General features: G+C 41.6%; 2 protein-coding genes and 1 long non-coding RNA gene across 17 annotated transcripts in view; 1 reads left to right on the top strand and 2 right to left on the bottom strand.

The window, feature by feature from the left end:
- madd (MAP-kinase activating death domain) overlaps window positions 1-6877 on the bottom strand; it is an 88739-nt gene extending 81862 nt beyond the window's left edge. For 4 of the 12 annotated variants that reach the window (XM_061815201.1, XM_061815197.1, XM_061815200.1 and 1 more), the window contains exons 1-2: window positions 5991-6874; window positions 1979-2195 (exon numbers count right to left, since the gene is read on the bottom strand). In XM_061815201.1, the coding sequence (XP_061671185.1) occupies window positions 1979-2037 (59 nt within the window). In that variant the 5' untranslated portion in view covers window positions 2038-2195; window positions 5991-6874. Of the gene's footprint in view, window positions 1-1978; window positions 2196-3620; window positions 3652-3726; window positions 3796-5990 lie in introns of all 12 variants that reach the window. The other 8 variants (XM_061815202.1, XM_061815199.1, XM_061815206.1 and 5 more) reach the window with 6 other exon arrangements.
- On the top strand, window positions 6199-12253 carry LOC133498420 (uncharacterized). Its single transcript, XR_009794310.1, has 3 exons — window positions 6199-6336; window positions 6943-7030; window positions 10984-12253. It is a non-coding gene; the product is annotated as an uncharacterized LOC133498420 (long non-coding RNA).
- A 6495-nt stretch (window positions 12254-18748) lies between these two features.
- Window positions 18749-21111, bottom strand: part of nr1h3 (nuclear receptor subfamily 1, group H, member 3) — a 32866-nt gene continuing 30503 nt past the window's right edge. For 2 of the 4 annotated variants that reach the window (XM_061815211.1, XM_061815210.1), the window contains exon 11: window positions 18749-19955. In XM_061815211.1, the coding sequence (XP_061671195.1) occupies window positions 19809-19955 (147 nt within the window). In that variant the 3' untranslated portion in view covers window positions 18749-19808. The remainder of the gene's footprint in view (window positions 19956-21111) is intronic. The other 2 variants (XM_061815212.1, XR_009794311.1) reach the window with 2 other exon arrangements.

The following is a 21111-nucleotide window of genomic DNA, read 5'->3' on the forward strand; positions in this document are numbered from 1 at the left end:
ATCAGAGAGATAGGCAGGAGAGTACTTGGTGTGTCATCTGGTAGGAAAGGGGAGAAGGAGACTTGGTGGTGGAACCCCAAAATACAGGGAGTCATACAAGGAAAGAGATTAGCGAAGAAGAAGTGGGATACTGAGAGGACTGAGGAGAGGCGAAAGGAGTACATCGAGATGCGACGTAGGGCAAAGGTAGAGGTGGCAAAGGCTAAACAAGAGGCATATGAAGACATGTACACCAGGTTGGACACGAAAGAAGGAGAAAAGGATCTCTACAGGTTGGCCAGACAGAGGGATAGAGATGGGAAGGATGTGCAGCAGGTTAGGCTGATTAAGGATAGAGATGGAAATGTGTTGACTGGTGCCGGTAGTGTGCTAAATAGATGGAAAGAATACTTTGAGAAGTTGATGAATGAAGAACATGAGAGAGAAGGAAGAGTCGAAGAGGCAAGAGTGAAGGACCAGGAAGTGGAAATGATTACTAAGGGGGAAGTCAGAAAGGCACTACAAAGGATGAAAAATGGAAAGGCAGTTGGTCCTGATGACATACCGGTAGAGGTATGGAAGCAATTTGGAGAGATGGCTGTGGAGTTTTTGACCAACTTATTCAACAGAATACTAGCGGGCGAAAAGATGCCTGAAGAATGGAGGAAAAGTGTTCTAGTTCCCATTTTTAAGAACAAAGGGGATGTTCAGAGCTGTGGGAACTATAGAGGAATAAAGTTGATGAGCCACACAATGAAGTTATGGGAAAGAGTAGTGGAGGCTAGACTCAGGACAGAAGTAAGTATCTGCGAGCAACAGTATGGTTTCATGCCTAGAAAGAGTACCACAGATGCATTATTTGCCTTGAGGATGCTCGTGGAAAAGTACAGAGAAGGTCAGAAGGAGCTACATTGTGTCTTTGTGGATCTAGACAAAGCCTATGACAGAGTACCAAGAGAGGAACTGTGGTACTGCATGCGTAAGTCTGGTGTGGCAGAGAAGTATGTTAAAATAGTACAGGACATGTATGATGGCAGCAGAACAATGGTGAGGTGTGCCTTAGGTGTGACAGAGGAATTTAAGGTGGAGGTGGGACTGCATCAGGGATCAGCTCTGAGCCCCTTCCTGTTTGCAGTGGTAATGGATAGGCTGACAGATGAGGTTAGACTGGAATCCCCTTGGACCATGATGTTCGCAGATGATATTGTCATATGCAGTGAAAGCAGGGAGCACGCAGAGGAACAATTGGAAAGATGGAGACATGCACTGGAAAGGAGAGGAATGAAGATTAGCCGAAGTAAAACAGAATATATGTGCGTGAATGAGAAAAGTAGAGGGGGAAGAGTGAGGCTTCAGGGAGAAGAGATAGCGAGGGTGGACGACTTCAAATACTTGGGGTCAACAATACAGAGCAATGGAGAGTGTGGTCAGGAAGTGAAGAAACGGGTCCAAGCAGGTTGGAACAGCTGGCGAAAGGTGTCTGGTGTGTTATGTGACAGAAGAGTGTCTGCTAGGATGAAGGGCAAAGTTTACAAAACAGTGGTGAGGCCGGCCATGATGTACGGATTAGAGACGGTGGCACTGAAGAAACAACAGGAAGCTGAATTGGAGGTGGCAGAAATGAAGATGTTGAGGTTCTCGCTCGGAGTGACCAGGTTGGATAGGATTAGAAATGAGCTCATTCGAGGGACAGCCAAAGCTGGATGTTTTGGAGACAAGATTCGAGAGAGCAGACTTCGATGGTTTGGACATGTTCAGAGGCGAGAGAGTGAGTATATTGGTAGAAGGATGCTGAGGATGGAGCTCCCAGGCAAAAGAGCGAGAGGAAGACCAAAGAGAAGGTTGATGGATGTGGTGAGGGAAGACATGAGGGCAGTTGGGGTTAGAGAGGAAGATGCAGGAGATAGGCTAAGATGGCAAAAGATGACACGCTGTGGCGACCCCTAACGGGACAAGCCGAAAGGAAAAGAAGAAGAAGAAGAACAAATCAAATCCTTACCTTGCACCAACCACCACCAAGTAGTCGAGGAGTCGTGGGCATGGTTTCTTTTTCTCCATTTTGGAATGACCACGTCTTGTAATTCACGTCATCCGTGAGGATTGGTCAATTGTTAGTCAGTGGTTGATTTCAATCAGAGCTGGGAAATTCCAATTGTATTGGGGAAAAAATGTGCCTTGATAATCATTTTGAAGGTTCTGGAATTCCTTGGTCAAACCTGTAAAATAAGACAGGGGTAATGATACATTGGCTGTTTTTATTTTCACAAAACAAAGGGGAAAACGTTTTTATCCTGTCATTCAAAATACACCATGCTTGAAAATTAACAATTAAAAAAACCACTGGTTATAAAGAAAGATTACCATTACTAACTAACCTTTAACAATAGATCTCTCTCAAACACACACGCACACGTTTGGTCACAACTAAATCCTCCAAGGTCAACAGCAGTCCTCCATTTGAAACCACAGAACCAATTTAAATTACATACTACAGCTGACATTCTGCAAGGCATGATAAGACTATTAGCAGTGATGAAAACAGATCTTATAATGACAACATATTTTAGGGAAGTTTAATACAAATTCATAATTTTTACACTACCCTAAAATATCAGTAAAACAATATTCATAAAAAAGGCATAATTTTTGTTCTGAAACGTTTCTTCACACATCAGGTTATGATTTTGTATGTCTGCTTTTTCACTGGATGGCGTTTATTTCTGCAATGACAAAAAATATTCTGTAAAATAAGCAAACCGGAACAAAATGTGTTCACCCTCCACCATCAAATGATTTAGAATTGTGATTTTATTGATCATTTTTTCTTCATCTATTTTATTATACAGTTCCACTTGATTTTTTTTTGTTTTTTTTATATATATACGAATGCATAAATCAATCAAAAGTACCGAACTACAAATGTAAACACAACCTGAGACATATGGAAAAGGGTGCCAGACATTTCAGGGAGCATTTCACTCAAGATATTTGGTGAACCTTCATACAAAACTACAGAGTTTAAGTTATTTTGTTGCAATCCAGACTAAATGCTGTAATTTGCGTCACCCTGTTGGGACTGACTCATAAAAATACTTTTCAGTTTGGACCACGTTAGCATGTATTTTACGGCAGGATTTTCAGATATAAAAGGGCCCATACTTTAGACAGACAACTTTTTCTAGTATTTGGCATGTACTCTCTATAGTGCCTCAGTAAACACAGAATATGAATTAAAGTTTCCCAACGATTCCATTATGTTCTAGACATTTTCCTGTCGAGAGGCCTGAAGTTGGTTCACTAAAAATTTTTTATCTTAATGTAACCAGTGAAGAACCTACCTCTCCTCTCCCAAACCAAAGCTGACAACATAAACACGTGTATTCTCACAAGTGGATTTTCACCACAGAATCAACCGAGGAAAGGGGCAGCCTTAGCCAAATATGGACAAAGCTGAGACAAAATTGGGTCAAATAGAAGTAGCTGTCAGAGGGGCCTTCTCTAGACACTCGTATGACGAAATCAATGTTTGGTTTTAATATGAATGTTGCCACTTTTGTACTAAGTCCATGTTAGAGAGTAATTCTATGGAGGTTTAAACAGTCCATATTTGGGACTTTTAACTAATTAATTGAGATACTTACAGGTCTTTGTGGAGATTGCACTTCCTTCAGTCTAAAATATAAACAATTGTCAATGTATTAACTACACATAACAAAATCATGAAAAAAAATTTTGTTGTACACTAACCAGTCTTTCTTCCACACCAGACGTTATGGTTGTTTAACACTTACAATCGGGCAGCTGTGCAAACAAAACCTGTCCCATGACAGAAGCCATTGTTAAACTACAAATGTAGACAACTGAAATCATAAAGTATACCTAGTTGTTTTTTGAACATGATGCATTTTATCCCATTGGCAAACAAACACCCAGGGTTATGTTGTGATAAAACAGCAGGCCACCCATGACTAACCAAGATATTGTACTGCAAAATCTGATATTTAAAAAGGCGGCTGTCACAATGTTCTGGAATATAATTTTGCCTACGATTTCTCACAGAACTAATATGCCAAACCACATTGGCTGGGAGTTACTGAATGATTAACAGTGGAAGTGGCAGTCTCCAGTTTAGGAAAACTGGATCTGATAAACAGGGGAATCTGTTAGCTAATCTTGGGAATCAGAGGTCTGAGGATTGAGTCCCAAGGTCAATAAAAATGGTAACTGATTATTGGAGAGAAGCTAGTCTTCTTGTTGGCTACTGTCAAGGTGCCCTTGAGCAAGGGATTGCCTCCATCCCCCAGCTCAAGTGGTGCAGCACTAGTTTGCACACCTCTGAAGCTTTCAATGCATGTGTGTGACTTGGTTATTCAGTCCCCTCCATAAGTACTGGAACCAAAAGGATGTTTTTTTTTTGTTCTATACTGATTTTATTGGATTTCCAATCAACATGAATGAGACAAAATTTCCGAATTACAGCTATTATTTCAGTATATTTTGATGAGATGCGTTAAACTAAGAACAGAGACCTTTTGTTTGAAGCAGACAACATTTCACGTTAACATAAATGTTGGAACAGACATTATTAAATTACATTAAAGTAAAAACATATTTAATAGTTAGTGGACCTTTAAGTAACCCTTACTTAAAAAAAATGCATCAAGCCTGTGATCAACTGATTTCACCAGAATGTTGCATTCTTCATTTGAAATGTTTTGCAGGGACCTAACTGCAGCCTCTTTCATTTCTTATTTTTTTTTTGGGTGGATTCTCCTTTCAGTCTGCTCTTTACGAGGAAAAAACAAATGCTCTGTTGGGTTGAGGTCCGATGATTGACTTGACTAGTCTAACGCATGCATTAACACTTGTCTGTGCAAACTGCATTGACTTTCTCTGTCATGTTAATTCATTTCAAAACATGATTTGAGATATGGCTGTTTAGAACATGGTCAAGGGATGAATTAAACACATACCTCTAAGCACAAATGCAATCAGTGTGAATTGAATGTCCTTAAGTGATCGGATTACATTATAAATTAAAAACTATTTTTAATAATAGGATTACTTCATGTGACAGATAGTCTGACAAATTGCAAGTTCAAGTTTAAAGGCAAGGATTAAAGATCTGCTTTTAGTTTAGTACAGTAAACGGGAATTTCAATAGCCCACCAACAATTTTAAATACAGTTAATACTAACACCACATTTTGACAGCATAACACATTTGTCAAAATTATTTGATTGGGTTTAAAGTTTCAGGATGGTAGGACAAGGTGGTACAGATAATTTCAATATCAAATATTTCCTCAAGAAATAAATCCGTATCCAGACAAATCGTAGGTTCAGGTATTCCTCATTATAAATTTCCTGTTCCCCTCCAGGCTTTAGGAGGACTCACTTTCCATCCAGAAATTGCAACAACAGTCATACCTAACATTACAGCGACACCTAATATACAGTTTATGTAAGAGGGCAATTTTCATAGCTGGTCCGATGCGAGAAAACCAGCACTGAGAATTTGCCGTTTTGCTTGATATAATAAAATAAATAAATCGGAGTCATGCCTGTCTATGACAACTGCAAATGTCAATATGTGAACACATGACAAAAAGTATACCCATGTAAAAGTACAATGTCGAATGAAATAACCCCCTTGGGGAGACTGCCATGAAAACACCGAGTAGGAAGCTGTGACCATTTAATAGTAAATGTTGACGGAATATTCGGTGTAGCTCTTTTTGGGTGTTATTCCTTTTTAAATAGCAGTATTATCTCCGTCTGGCCTTGTCTTTACTTCTGTTTGCCTCTATCGTCCGCACTAATAGCGCCGTGGTGCTTTTCTTCGTCACCATTGGATTAGCTAGTTAGCTGCTATTGGTAGCGTTATCTTTTGGTATTCGCAATATTTGTGCAAATCTTAAAACGAAAACGATGTGGTCAAAATACTGTGTCAGCGTAAACGTTAACAATATAAAGCGCAGAAGTCGGTTGTTGACAACGTCGGATCCTTACCCGCTTACGATAGCCGGCTAGCGGCTAACCAACCAGCTGTGGTGACGGTCGGCCTGCGGAGTAGATGCCCTTCTCAGGCACACACGGAGCAGCAGTGGCGTCTAATTCGTCCTCGGCCTCTCTCAATGCGGCGTGCCATTTAACAGGCGTCGTCTGAAACGCTGAAATGCTTCTTCGAGCCATACGTAGGCGGCATAGTTAAATGGATGCGAAATGTACGTTCACCTGTAAGGTCAGCTTCAAGCCGCCTTCACATCCTCCTCTTCTTCATCCGCATCTGAGAGCAAGAGTTGGGAGTTCTGCACTCCGCGTGCTGCGAGCTCGACGTTTTTGAACGCAAGCTACAGTAAGCCTCGCGGAACCAGGATTTTACAGTCATAAAATATACTGCTCTGACAGCCAACGTAGAAGCACCACGCCTGATGTGCAAGTTACCAATTGATATAAGCCTTATAGCATGGAAAATGTTCAGACGTCTGAATATTTTGCAATCTACAACTGAATGATTCAGACACTTTGAGACTTTCATTAAATCATTTGTGTAAAGCTAAATTAACCTCATTATGTATAATGTTGACGCCTCTGTGAATTGCAATTACAGACATTTGCATGAAAGCAACACAAGCCCCAAGGCGACTCCAGCGTTACAAACTGTTTTATTGCAAGAGCAACATTTTTTTCTCTAGTTTTTAACTTTACTAACATTAGCTGATCACCACAATTGACGGTAGTAGTGCACCGTTTAACGGGGTGCAAGGATGGCCTATGGGCTACATATGGCCCGCCACTGAACATTTACATCAGTCCAAAAAGAGGGGATTAATTTAGCTATTTGTTTTTAATCAAGCTTATTTGACTCTCCCTTAACCACAAGAGAGTAGCTCACACCAGGAAATGAAAAACTCAAAACCCCAGCCATTTATCAATTTTCCATACCCTTACCCTCATTCAGGTCTCGGAGGCATGCTGGAGCCAATTACAGCTATCTCTTGGTAAGAGGCGGAGTATACCAAAAACTGGTCGCCAGCCACACACAGTAGGTACGAAAATATGCAGACCTACTTAAAAGTTTCATTTTATGTTGCAGCTATTTGCTAAAGTCATTTTCTTTCAGTTATTATTTTATTATTATTATGTACACACAGTACCCCTCCTTGAGCCATCACCTTATCGTGGTGGAGGGGTTTGTGTGAACGATGATCCTAGGAGCTAAGTCTTCTGGGGCTTCGTGCCCCTGGTAGGGTCACCCATGGCAAACAGGTCCTAGGTGAGGGACCAGACAATGTACGACTCCAAAACCCCTATGATGACTACAAAAATTGGATCTTGGTTTCCTTTGCCCGGACGTGGGTCACCGGGGCCCCCCTCTGGAGCCACACCTGGAGGTGGGGCTCGAAGGCGAGCGCCTGGTGGCCGGGCCTGCACCCATGGGGCTCAGCAGGGCACAGCCCGAAAGGGTAACATGGGTCCCCTTTCCCATGGGCTCACGACCTATGAGAGTGGCCTTAGGCAATGTGAGCTGGGCGGTGGCCAAAGGCAGGGACCTTGGCAATCCAATCCCCGGCTACAGAAACTAGCTCTAGGGACATGGAATGTCACCTCTTTGGCAAGGAAGGAGCCCGAGTTAGTGCGTGAGGTTGAGAAGTTCAGACTAGATATAGTCGGACTCGCCTCTACGCACCACTTGGTCTCTTGTCACCACTTCTCTTGAGAGGGCTTGGACTCTGTTCCACTCTGGAGTTGCCTATGGGAAGAGACGCCGAGCAGGAGCGGGTATACTTATTTCCCCCTGGCTCGGGCCCTGTACGTTGGCGTTTAACCCGGTGGATGCGAGGGTAGCCTCCCTCCGCCTGCAGGTAAGGGGGATGGGTCCTGACTGTTGTTTGTGCTTATGCACCAAACAGCAGTGCAGAGTACACACCCCTTTTGGAGTCCTGAGAGGGATTGCTGGAGAGCGGCCCCTCTGGAGACTCCATCATTCTACTGTGGGACTTCAATGCCCACGTGTGCAATGACAGTGAGACCTGGAAGGGCATGATTGGGAAGAACTTCCCCTATCAGAACTCAAGCGGTGATCTGTTTTTGGACTTATGTGCTCATCACGGATTGTCCATAACAAACACAATGTTCAGGCATAAGGGTGTTGACATTGTTTACAAGGCACCAGGAAAGCCTCGGTCCCAGTTCGATGATCGATTTTGTGGTCGTGTCATCGGATTTGCGACCGGATGTCTTGGACACTCGGGTAAAGAGAGGGGCGGAGCTGTCAACTGATCACCACCTGGTGGTGAGTTGGCTCCGATGGTGTGGGAACATGCCAGTCTGACGTGGCAGGCCCAAATGTATTGTGAGGGTCTGCTGGGAACGACTGGCAGATTCCCCTGTCAGAATGAAATTCAACTCCCACCTCCGAAAGAACTTTGCTCACATCCCAGAGAGGCGGGGGACATTGAATCCGAGTGGAGAATGTTTCGCGCCTCCATTGCTGAGGGGGCCAACCGGAGCTGTGGCCGGTGCCTGTTGTGGAAGAGCTGAAAGTGGCTGGGGAAAGGGAAGTCTGGGTATCCCTGCTGAAGCTCCTTCTCCCCCGACCCGACCCGGAAAAGCGGGAGATAATGGATGGATGGATGTACATGCAGTACCCCATATTGACTGAAAACATGGATTAATCTGGTTAGTCACATTGGAGTGCTATTATTTTGTATACTACTGTATTTCTCACCATCATGGGAATCCTTTTTCGTTTTTTTTGAGCAAATTCCATGTGGCCTTTCATTTCTTGTACCGAGGAGAGGCTTCCGTTGAGCCACTCTCCCATCAAGCGCTGACTGTTGGAGGGCTGCAGTGATGGTTAACTTTCTAGAACATCTCTGGAGCTCAGCCACAATGATCTTTAGGTTTTTCGTTACGTCTCTGACCAAAGCTCTTCTCCGATTGCTCAGTTTGGCTAGACGGTCAGCTCTAGGAAGGGTTGTAGTCATCTCAAATGTCTTACCTTTTGGGAAACATTCATTCTCGGTGAGTGGCCTTTCAACCCATGTTGATTCAGGATTTGTTTTACGGTGGATAACGATACATTCTTACCAGCTCCATCAAGTATCTTCACAAGGTCTTTAGCTTTTGTTCTGGGGTTGATTCACACATTTCTGACCAAAACAGATTCATTTCAGGGACATAGAGCCCGTCTCCTTCCGGACCGTTTGACGGCTGGGCATTCCCATGTTTATACTTTTATATGATTGTTTGAACATTTAAACATGGCACCTTGAAGTGTCTGGAAATTGTACCCAAGGATGAGCCAGACTTGTGGAGCATTACGATTCTTTCTCTGATTTCCTGGCTGATTCCTTTGTCTTTCCCAGGATTTCAAATAAAGAAGCAAATTGTCTGAGGTGTGGCCTTAAATACGGTACATCACCAGGTGTGCCGTCAATTAAATCACGTCATCAGTTAACCCATCAGAAGATTTTAAAGCTATGACCTCATCATCTGGACCTCTCTATGTTCTTTAAGGACATACTACTTTCGTGTATGTAACTTTTTAGGCTCGAATAAAACAATGTAAAATTCTCTTTTGAGAAATTCCCGCTCTCATTATTGTAGCATTTCACAAAATGAAATAATTTTGGTGACCCTTACTGACATGAAACAGGAGAGGTTTACCCCTAATTTGACTTCATACAGTGAGATAAAAAATAAAATGGTTTTTTTTTGCACAGTGTATGTAAACGTCTGGCTTCAACTGTATGTGCCCCAATTCCATCCACAGATCTGAGGGGATGTTTTAGATTCCCATCTGTTAATGGTCTGGGGCTGTGTTCATACTGCAGGTTAATTCATAATTTTTCGGCCAAAGTGACATTCATCAGGTTATTTCTTCTAACAATGCACAGTTCTGACTTTCTCATACGACCCATGTCTTTTTCACGTGGGTATAAATAATATATCAATCCGATGTGAGTGGATTGTGGAAGTTCATAGGACACGCAGCTGACATAATCCATTAAAAGCGATAAACTTCACAATTGTAATCATGCCAAAATTGTACAAAATCTTTGAAAACGTCACAAATGTGTCATGATGAGACCTATACAACATCTGGCGTGGAAGGGTAACATTGGTCGAGCTCAATTTTGCGATCAATGAAAATCTCACTCGCTAGTTTTCATTTTGTATAGGTTATTTTATGTGTAAACGAATGCATGTATTGTGTGGTGACGGTTTAGAAGAGTGGACTAAGTCTATTTCTACGACGTGCATATTTGTACTTTCTATCCAGAAAGGTGCAGATGGCACACACAGTTCATATTTTTGTACTGCCTCAAGCGTTAGGCAAGTATTTAGAACAGTGCAACTGTACTAATTCTTGCCTGTGTGTTTAGTTCATTTACACTGTGTGTGTGCCATGGAATTACAATCAAATATTTTTCAAGTGTTCTGGGTCCTGTGAGAGGCTCTGGAAATGAATGCTAGAGGTGGGATGCGGAGCTGTCCACCAGAAGTAGGATTCAGGGCCAAATCCACATACAAATAATCGCTTAAATAAAATGGAAAAATATCTGAAAATAAAATGGCAGGGATGTCAAACTCCTTTTTTTGCCGTGGGACACATTCTTGGTACGGTTTCTCTCAAAGGGCCATTATAACCTTGAAACAATGTTTTCTTGCCTCATCATAGTATCATACAGTGTTTTTTTTTTTATTTCCACATGTTTTCCCCTACTTTAGGATCATCAAACAAATGTAAATGGACAAATATAATCCAAATGAATTTAAAATGCTGTTGTGTATTGGTGATTTCATTTATCAAGCAAATTGAAAAAAAATGAATCAGTTATCTGGCCCTGTATGAAAAAGTAATTACCTTCCTTTGTCCAAATCACAATTTTTCATTAATTTTAAAGTTTACACCCAAGCTTGATCACCATCAGACCTTTTCAATCAAGATATCAGTTAAAACAGAATTTGTCCTGACTAAGTTGTATCCCCACAGCCCTAACGCTGAATACTTCATACAAGTAAGATGCTGCTGGGCACCACGGTGAGGAATCTGGAAAGCGTTGGCCTCACAGTTCTGATGTCCGGCGTTCCATCCCGGACCCGCCTGTGTGGAGTTTGCATGTTCTCCTCGTGCCTGTGTGGGCTTACTCCAGGCCCTGGGGTTTCGTCCCACATCCCAAAAACATGCAACATTAATTGGACACTCTAAATTACCCTGCGGTGTGATTGTGAGAGCGGCTGTTTTGTCTCGTTATGTGCCCTGCGATTGGCTGGCAACCAGTTCAAGGTGTACCTCGCCTCCTGCTCATTGACAGCTGGGATAGGTTCCAGCACGCCCTGTGACCATTGTGAGGATAAGCGGCAAAAGAAAATGGATGGATGGAAGATGCTGCTGTGCCTGGAATTATGTATGATGTATGACTAATGCCCTTGTTCTGGCCAATGTCATGCTGACTTCAAATTGATCCTGCGAGGCAGACAACATTGCTGTGTGGGCAAGAGGCGGTTTGGTGGGCGGGACCTTGATGTGTCGGATGTAGAAGTAGAAATGGAAACGAATGTTTCACAATAAATTGATCACAACCAGAACAGTCCAGTTGTGATTGATTCAGAACCCTGACAAAGTTTCAGAATAATAAAAGCACAACGGTGTACGTACTTCAATTTGAACTGTGTGATTTCTACCCACAAATGTGATCCCAGTTCCAAGCTAATTCATACAACAGCTTTAATTTCCTGTACATACAAAACAAACGATTCTCAGGTGTTACATGTACTAAAATATAATTGTACAGTATATGTCAATTATCTTTACAACCACACCATTTGAAGAGAGAAGAACTGTCGTGAGCAGGGCTGGAGCACTACCAGTCGATGCGTGGCCTGGTCACCGCTCTGGGTGGTGCCACCTCTGGCACTTGTGACAACTGTTGTGCATTCAGCACGTTAATTGACCATGAATTTATGTTGCTGTTTTTATCACAGGCATTTGCCAATTCATTGAGTTTGCACCGGGTCACCGGGTGGGGAGACTGCTTCTGAAATAAAACCCACTGGACATTATGCCTTTGCCTCAGAGTCCTGCATTTGGGTCCTCCCCCGCATCGATGGCTTGTGACAAGAACTATAAGTTTAGAGATAACATCTTTAAACAGCGCAAGTTACTACGAAGAGTTTGTACGTTAGCAAACCGATTGTGCACAATTGTTTGATATAGAATAAACCACCCAGACTGGCTTGTCGGCTGCTTGAAAATGACAGACATCAGGAATATGTCAATCGTTATCACCAGCTTAAATCAACCATTTGATTATTCAAGCAGCATTTAGATAGTCAAATACAACCTAGGAGAGGTTATAGGAACAGTGATTACTTTTCCTCAATCTTTTGTTAAGGTTTGTAACTCAAACATTCCTCCCCTCTGTATTGAACGAATACAAATTAAGAGCTTTTTCTGAGTTCAAATGTGAAATGCATTTTTGTAAATGGTACATTTTACTGAGCTACTTAAAGTGAAACTACCAAAATTACTATGCCTGCCTGCCAGTGCACCAAACAAACATAGCCATTCATTATTTATTTGAAATATCTATGCTTTCCATACAATAAGCAAAAATATCTGCTATGAAAAAACAGTATAAACACATTTTGACCATCTGGGAGATCATTTATTTAAAAAAAAAAACAAGAGGCTTAATCATCAAGCGAAAGCAGACCTGCCTGAATTGAGGAAAACAGTTCCACCTCTTTTACAACAAGTGTTGCAATGTTGTGAAAAATGCGGAAAAATCAGTTTTGGTTTTGTTCTGTTTCCAATTACTCCAATGTTCAATCCATAAGCAATCAACAGGAACTGTAACTGAAAGTTCCAAAAGTAATCTCACAAAATAAAGTTACAAGAAATGTGAATAAAATTGTTGATGCTCTGTTAATTAAAGAAAACCCCACAGTGGTCACATAACTTGAATCTAAGAAGTCATCTAAAAATTGAATGAGAATTATACCCCTCCAAAAGATTGAACAGAATTTGACAGTGGCATTTTCAAACAAGCTTTGTCCTCTAATTAGCATCACAGGTTTCTAATTAGTCAGTCAACCTATTTAGAGGGTGATGAATATTTACTGCAGTCAGTGATGGTGTAGTGGTACCCTCACCTGACTTTGGCGCGGGCAGCCGCATATTTTTACTGTTATGGCAAAGAGCCCCATCATACACATGAAAGAGCCAAAGAACCCTATCATATACATGAATATCATTCCCTCCTCCCACACATACCTTTGCTCTGCCAGATTTATTGTAAATATGATAAGATAGGAAAGAGACTCCTACGCAGTACCAAAACACCACAGGCCAGTAATTAAAAAAAAAATAAAATTGTGTCCTCTTTCACAAAGACAAACCACCAGTTCAACCAAGTCTTCTATGGCAACCATCGAATGCAACACTAAAATACTCAAGATTGGAGGTATGAGTCCAAATGTGAATAAGTAGCTATGCTAATGTCCGATAGTCACTGTTCAACATCGTGGCGCGACAGTTGAAGGTCTGATACCTGATACACTTTAAGATTATTATTGTTATTATATCAGGACACGAGATTTCTGCAACATCACCGAGGCATTTTTTTAATAAATTACCTTCCAATGCATGGCTTTTTGGCCTTTCTAATGTTTCAAGCCACTTGAAATGATGCAAGCACTTGTCTCTGGATGCTTCATTTAAATAAATAAAATTGCATCTGCTTTTCTGTCTAATTTATTTTTCAAAGTGACTAACTTGTGACTGCAAAGTTCAGTCTATTTTGGAAATACCAGGTCGATGTTAGTATGGAGTGAGCTAAAGTGAAGAATGATGGCTGTTGGGCTCAACCAAAAAAATATGAGCTTTCCCACTCTGGTAAAATCGTCCTGACCACCCTGAGCTGGATGGCGGGAACAATAAAGGCACTCTTCCCCAGTGGCCATCACGCTTTTCTCTTTGTACTCTTCCACTGTACACACTGCGGCGTTCCGTCTCACTTATCCATCGATGCACACACAAACTGAGCTTGTCACAATACTCGTAACAACCGTCATAAACTCAAGCAAAGAGTGCGCACAAATACCGTAATAAACAGAGGCAACACTCGCTTGCACCTACTGTATTGAAGTCAAGCAAAGCGCATGCGCATACGCACATAACCAGAACTTTGATATGCTTTTGTGCCTTCAAGAGAGCAGCATGAAAGGCGGCAAAGAATCGAATGCAGCTCGAGAGCTGGATGTTGGCCACCCCTGCGACTAGACTGTAGCCAACCTCTTTGGATGTGGTCACAGGAAGAAAACTGATGAAAAATTGAAGAGACGAATAATACAAACCCAATTCCAATGAAGTGGGGATGTTGTGGTAAATAAAAGCAGAATACAGTGATTTGAAAATCAGGTTCAACATATACTTAATTGAATACATAAAAAATATTTAATGTTCAAACTGATCAACATTATTAATAGATTTTAGCAAATAATCATTAACTTTGAATTTTATGCCTGCAAACCGTTTCAAAAAAGCTGGGATGAGTGCCAATAAGATTGAGAAAGTTGAGAAATGCTCATCACCAGCTTGGACCATCCCACGGGTGAGCAGGCTAATTGAGAACAGGTGGGTGCCATGATTGGGTAAAAAAAACATTCATTGACAAGCAAAGCTGGGGCGATGTTCACCTCTTTGTGAACAAGTGTTAGGGAAAATAGTCGAACATTTTAAGGATAATATTCCACAATGGGGCGGCTCAGTGGCACAATTGGTTACAGTGTCTGCCTCATTTGTGATGACCTTGGTTCAAATCCTGGCCCCACCTATGTGGGTTTTGCATGTTCTCCCCATGCCTGCGTGGGTTTTCTCGGGGGACTCTGATTTCGTGTGACATCCCAAAAACATGCGACATTAATTGGACACTCTAAATTGCCCCTAATTGTCATTGTGAGTGCGAATGGTTGGTTGTTCCTATGTGGCCTGCGATTGGGTGGCAACCACTTCAGTGGGTACCCTGCCTCCTGCCCAAGATAGCTGGGATAGTCTCCAGGACTCCGGCGACCTTTGTGAGGATGAGCGGATCAGATAATGGATGGATGTTACTCTACGTACAATTGCAAGGAAATTAGGGATTTCATCAACTACGGTCCATAATATCAAAGCATTAAGAGAATCTGGAGAAATCACTGCATGTAAGCAGGAAGGCCGAAAGCCAACATCGAATGCCCTTGGGCAGCAAAAATGGACAATGCGTAAAGTAAAACACCACAGGGGCTCAGGAACACTTCAGATATTAAAATGTCAGTAAATACAGTTCGGCGCTACATCGCTAAGTGTAACTATACTTTGCAAACCAAAAGCCGATTATCAACATCACCCAGAAAAGCTGCCGGCTTCTCTGGGCCTGAGCATCTGTAAGATGAACTGATCCAAAGTGGACAAGTGTTCTCTGGTCAGACGAGTTCACATTGTAAATTGTTTTTGGAAATTGTGGAGATCGTGTGCTCCGGGGCCAAAGTGGATAAGAACCATCTGGACTGTTATGGGTGCAATGTTTAAAAGGTGTGTTGGTGCCAATGCCATGGGTAACTTATACATCTGTGAAGGCACCCTTTTGGAGTAACATATGCTACCATCCAGGCAATGTCTTTTTCATGGACACCCCTGCTTATTTCAGCAAGACAATTTCAAACCACATTCTGCACGTTTCACAAACGCGTAGCTTTGTAGTAAGAGTGCGCGTACGAGACTGGCCTGCATGTAATCCAGATCTGTCTGCCATTAAAAATGTATATTGCATTATGAAGCGTAAAACACGATAACGGAGACCCTGGACTGTTGAACAGCAAGCAAGAATGGGAAAGAATTTCACCAACAAACCTTAAACAGTGTCCTTTGTTCACGTTTATTGAATGGTGTTAAAAGAAAATGTGATGTAACACGGTGGTAAACATTACTCTGTCCCATCTTTTTTGGAATGTGTTCCAGGCATAAAATTCTAGATTTATGATTTTTTGCCAAACACAAAGTTGATCATTTTGAACATTAAATGTTGCATATTTGTGTTCAAGTACATATAGGTTGAACATGATTTTCATACGATTGTATTCTGTTTTTATTTATGTTTAACACAATGTCCCAACTCCATTGGAATTCGATTTTTACGAATGGTAATGAACAAAGTCAGAAAAACCTCCACCACAGTTGAAATGACATTACAATTAAAAGCGAGAAGGAAATTTTCTAAAGGCATTTTGAAAACCCAAAAGCTTCTGGGAGAATGTCCTATGCACACATGAGACAGATACTGATCTTTCTGGTTACAAAAATGAAGCGTACCAAGAAAAGACCTTCCTGTGAAACATGGTGGCTCTGTGATGTTCTAGGACTGCTTTTTTTCATTGGGCATAGGGTGTCTGGTTACGATGAAACTTAAAGACTACAAGGTATTCTAGACAGACATGTGCTGTCCTGTGTCTGAAAGCTTGGTCTCAACTCACAGTTCATGGGTCTTGCAAACAGATAATGACACAAAACACAGGGGCAAAAGCACCCCAGAATGGTTGAGAATAAAACACTGGACTATTCTGAAGTTGCCAATGAGTTCTGATCTATATCCAACAGGACATGTGTGGACGGAGCTGAAACGTACAGTCTGGAGAAGGCACCCTCCAAATCTAAGGTAGTCATATCAAGCTAATCTCAAAAACTGCCTTTTATCATCTGAATAACATATCTAGAGCGAAGGCTTGTATGTCTCAAGCAGACCAGGAAAAACTCATCCATACTTTTATCTCAAGTAGACTTGACGACTGTAGTGGTCTTCTGACTGGGCTCCCCCCAAAAAAGCATTAGACCCCCACCCCCACCCACCCAAAAAAAGCATTAAACAGCTCTAGTTCGGGTTCTGACCAGAACATAGAGGTCAAAACATATACTGTAACTCCAATTCTAAAGTCCTTGAACTGGCTTCCAGAAAGCTTTAGAATGGACTTTAAAGTTCTGCTACTGGTCTATAAATTACTAAATGGTTTAGGTCCTGGCTACATGAAAGAAATGCTAACAGAATACAAACCCAGTAGAGCTCTGAGATCAACTGACTCAGGTCAAATAGGGGAGCACAGAGTCCAAGGCCCCGTAGCTTAGTGGTTAGAGCACTTGTTTGGTAAACCAAGGGTTGCGGGTTCGTATCCCACTGGGGCCTCCACTCCCTGAGAAGGGTTGCGTCAGGAAGGGCATCTGGCGTAAAAATTGTGCCAAACATATGTGTGCATTCATCTGAGATGACACGCTGTGGTGACCCCGAAAGGGACAAGCTGAAAGTAACCTCCAGAGTCCAAGGCAAACCTGGTGAAGGAACATTTACTTATTATGCTGCACACAATAGCATAGCAGCACAATAAATTGCCAACAGGGGTGACGTCAGCCCCAAGTGTGAATGTTTTCAATCCCAGGTTGAAAACTTTTTTTTTTTCCCTCATGCTTTTTAGATTATTTCCACTTTTAATATTTCTCGCACTGTATGCTGTTTTTAATTGTACTTTTATTTTTTTAATATATATTTTGTCATTTTTATAGTTTTTTTCCCCATTTTAAATTTTTTAATCAAAGCACATTGAGTTACCTTGTGTATGAAATGTGCTATACAAATAAATTAACTCTGCTTTTTCATGAGTTTTAAAGTAATTCTGGTGAACCAAAACTAAAAAAAAATCTTATTTTCATTGGTTAATTTTCACTAACTTTAATATTTTTGTCAGATTTAAGTTATTTCTGTGACCATTTTTTTCCTTATTACCTGAAGGGTACCAAAAATTTTATCCATGTGTATGTGGATCCACAGAGATTAATCAGAAAAAAGCGACTGGTAATTTAAACAATGCTATGAAGTGATTGGGTGTCTGGAAGCATATGAAACCCGCAGATAATGTAAAAATGAACAGATAAAATGTCTTTACATTTATTTTTCTGAATTTCATTTTTACTACATAAGAACCACAGGCATGCAAGTCAGTATTTATTAGTCATTAAACTTTGTATGCTTTACATAACTAGATTCTGATTGTTGTCTTCAGCTAAAACTTCCCAATGGTAAAAATACATTGAAATATGAACCATGGTGTTTGACAGTGTTTGTACAGTCAATTTATCCTCAGGTATATGAAATAAAATTAAAAATGTCTTAAATGAGTTAAGTTCCACTGTTAGAAATTAAACCTCTCATATTTGACGTGAAAGTAGTTATTTAATTTTACTGTAGTTATAACTTATCTTTTGTAATTTATTCACAGGTTCACATAAAGCAATTTTAGACAGCAGTATCGTCAACCCAACATATGCAAAATCTACTTTTTCCACTCTTGTTCCCTTAGATCAGGGACCAACCCAACCTTTTAAGCAGTGTGGACTGGTTTAGAGTAGGCGTGTGTGTGTGTGTGTGTGTGTGTGTGTGTGTGTACACAGGCTTGTCTCTCTTTCTGCTTCCTTCCTTACCGTTGCTGGCCTATCCACTGTGGGGACGATGCAGGGTGTTGGAGTTAGTGTAGGGAGCCAGACTAGAATGCAGTTCCGCAGCCCCTCAATGATGAGTAGACTTCTAACTCCGTGAAAGTAGTTCTGCCTGTGTCGAGCAGAAACCTACGACTGTCTCACCTTGGTGCATGAGAGTTAAGTGTTGTGATATAGCCTGATATCATGTTGTTACATTGGCAAACGTTTCTTTAAAAAAAAAAATCAGCAAACATAATGAGTTGAATTAGTTTATGAAATGATTTCGTTCTTTGAGCTCTGCCGCTGTTAGCCAGCCTGCGTGAACCAGAAACAGAAGCGTTGGAGCTGGCTGAGACCGGAAATGGAAGCATTTTGTGCAGTGTCGACATGTTAAATCAGACGCCCAACTGTTGCGGTGGAGAACAGCAAGTCAATTTTCAGAATAAAGCACGCTGACAAGCGAATTGCAAAACAACAGAAATTATATAAATTGGTCATTCTTTTTCTCCAGCCTGGTAACAAATTCTTCACGGCCCGGTACCAGTCCACAGCTCAGTGGGTGGGGACCACTGTAAGCCTTTGATCCCTCTTACAATAGAGATAGCTATTATTAATGGTTAGTATTTAAATGTACAATCTTGTGGATATTGTGCACTTCCACATATCTTATGAAAATAAATAATTTGTGTGCATGAGTATTGATAAAAGGATCCCTTTGGGCACTCAAGTGATCTAATAAAGGATGCATCTACTTCACATTAGTTTACCTGAGCAACTACACCAACTATGTTCTCTGTACTGGACTTCATCAAAATGTATGCAGCAATTTTCCATACTTTGATGCAAAAGTACAGTGTGACAAAAAACGGCAGTGTAAGGTCAAGCCTAACCAAATTTTCAATTAACCTACGGCAAGACTAATGAATAAATTAATTTGAAAACACAGCTGGAATCATGACATGAAGCAATAGCAAGAGCATTCAGATTAAAACAATAGAACTGCACTCAGCTTTTTAACATGTTGAATCAGAAAAATAATTCAAAATTATGAGCTGAAATTTCATGTTGGCAAAATCATGCCAACAGCCATAAAAAGGATGAACAGATCTAAGGGGGGGAGGGGAACCCTTTGGGGAAAAAAAAAAACCTGTTCAAAGTCTGACAGCAAAAAAAGCATTAAGATGCACCCACAAAAAGCCGAACAGCACAATGCTGGAAGTAGTCCATGACCAGATGAGACAGGTTTACAGCCCTTGCCTGAAGCAATGTCTGTCTCAAGATTCAATATGCCAAGGAGTGTGATATTGGGAGTCTTGTCACTCAGTGACATCCCAGATTTCAGAGAGCAGTGGGGGAAGCTTCTTGTCCTGAAGACGAAGGGCAAAAACCTGCTCAGAGTGCACACTGCTCAATGTACGAAGGCTCACCAGCTTCATCAGCATGCGTGGAAACATCAAGTGATCCTGTGAAAACAATTGAAAAGATTACTTACAGAATTTACTCACCTGTGCTTTTACAGTGGTTTGTTACTAGCATATTGTGAAAACTATAGACATTTGTAGAGCTTTGTCACTGGTCCGCCCGCCTGTCCGTCTGTCCATTCAACAGGTCAACAGAGAAACATAGTCTCACCAACGTGATCTGGGTTTTGCCCGGAACATCTTACCAAGGGAGGAGTCCAGGGTCATCCTAACAAAATACCCAGGCTACCTCATCTGGTTTCTCATGATGTGGAGGAGAAGCAACATTGAGCCTCTCTTGGATGACCGAACTTTCACCTGCTGTCAATGAGAGAGCCTGGAAACCCTGGGAAGGAAACTCATTTTGACCACTGGTATCGACCATCTTGTTCTTTTGGTCACACACCACAGCTTGTGACTAAAGGGTAGGAATGTTGATTGATCTATAAATCTAGAGCTTTACTTTTCGGCTCATGTCGGTCTTTACCACAACAGACCGATACCTAGTCTACAACGCTGCAGACGCTACACCGTCAGTGGCTTCGTTCAATCTATCCACACGCATGTACAAGACTCTGAAATACTTCAACTCCTCTACTTGGGGGAGAATCTCTTCCTCGACCCAGAGAGGGCGCACAACCCTTTTCCGACTGCGGACCATGGTCTCCTATTTAAAGGTGCTCATTTTCATCCCAGCCCCTTCACGCTCCGCTGTGAACTGCTCTAGCGAGAGTTGAAAATAGCAGATTGATGCAGATATCAGAGCCGCCTACTGAACATCCTGAAGCTGAGATTTGACTTTTTGATGGACCCTCCTCTCCAGAAGCACCCAATATATCTTATCGCAGAGGATAAAGGTGGTGATCACCCCCTATATTCAGAACAAAAACCTCCAGGCCCTCTTAAAAAAGGGGACAACCACCCTGGTCTGATAATCCAGAGACACGGTGCTCGATGTCCTTGCGCTGTTGCAGATGCGTGCAACCAGAACAGCCCCACAACATCCAGAGCCTTTAAGAACTCAGATACATCATCCATCCCCAGGCCCCTGCCTCCGATGAGCTTTTTAACCACCTCAATATCCTCAACCCCAGACATAGGATAGGCCATCTAAGAGTCCCCAGACTCTGCTCATAAGGAGTGTCAGTAGAATTCTGCA

This window comes from Syngnathoides biaculeatus, chromosome 3 (assembly GCF_019802595.1).
Source record: "Syngnathoides biaculeatus isolate LvHL_M chromosome 3, ASM1980259v1, whole genome shotgun sequence".
Lineage (NCBI taxonomy): Eukaryota > Metazoa > Chordata > Actinopteri > Syngnathiformes > Syngnathidae > Syngnathoides > Syngnathoides biaculeatus.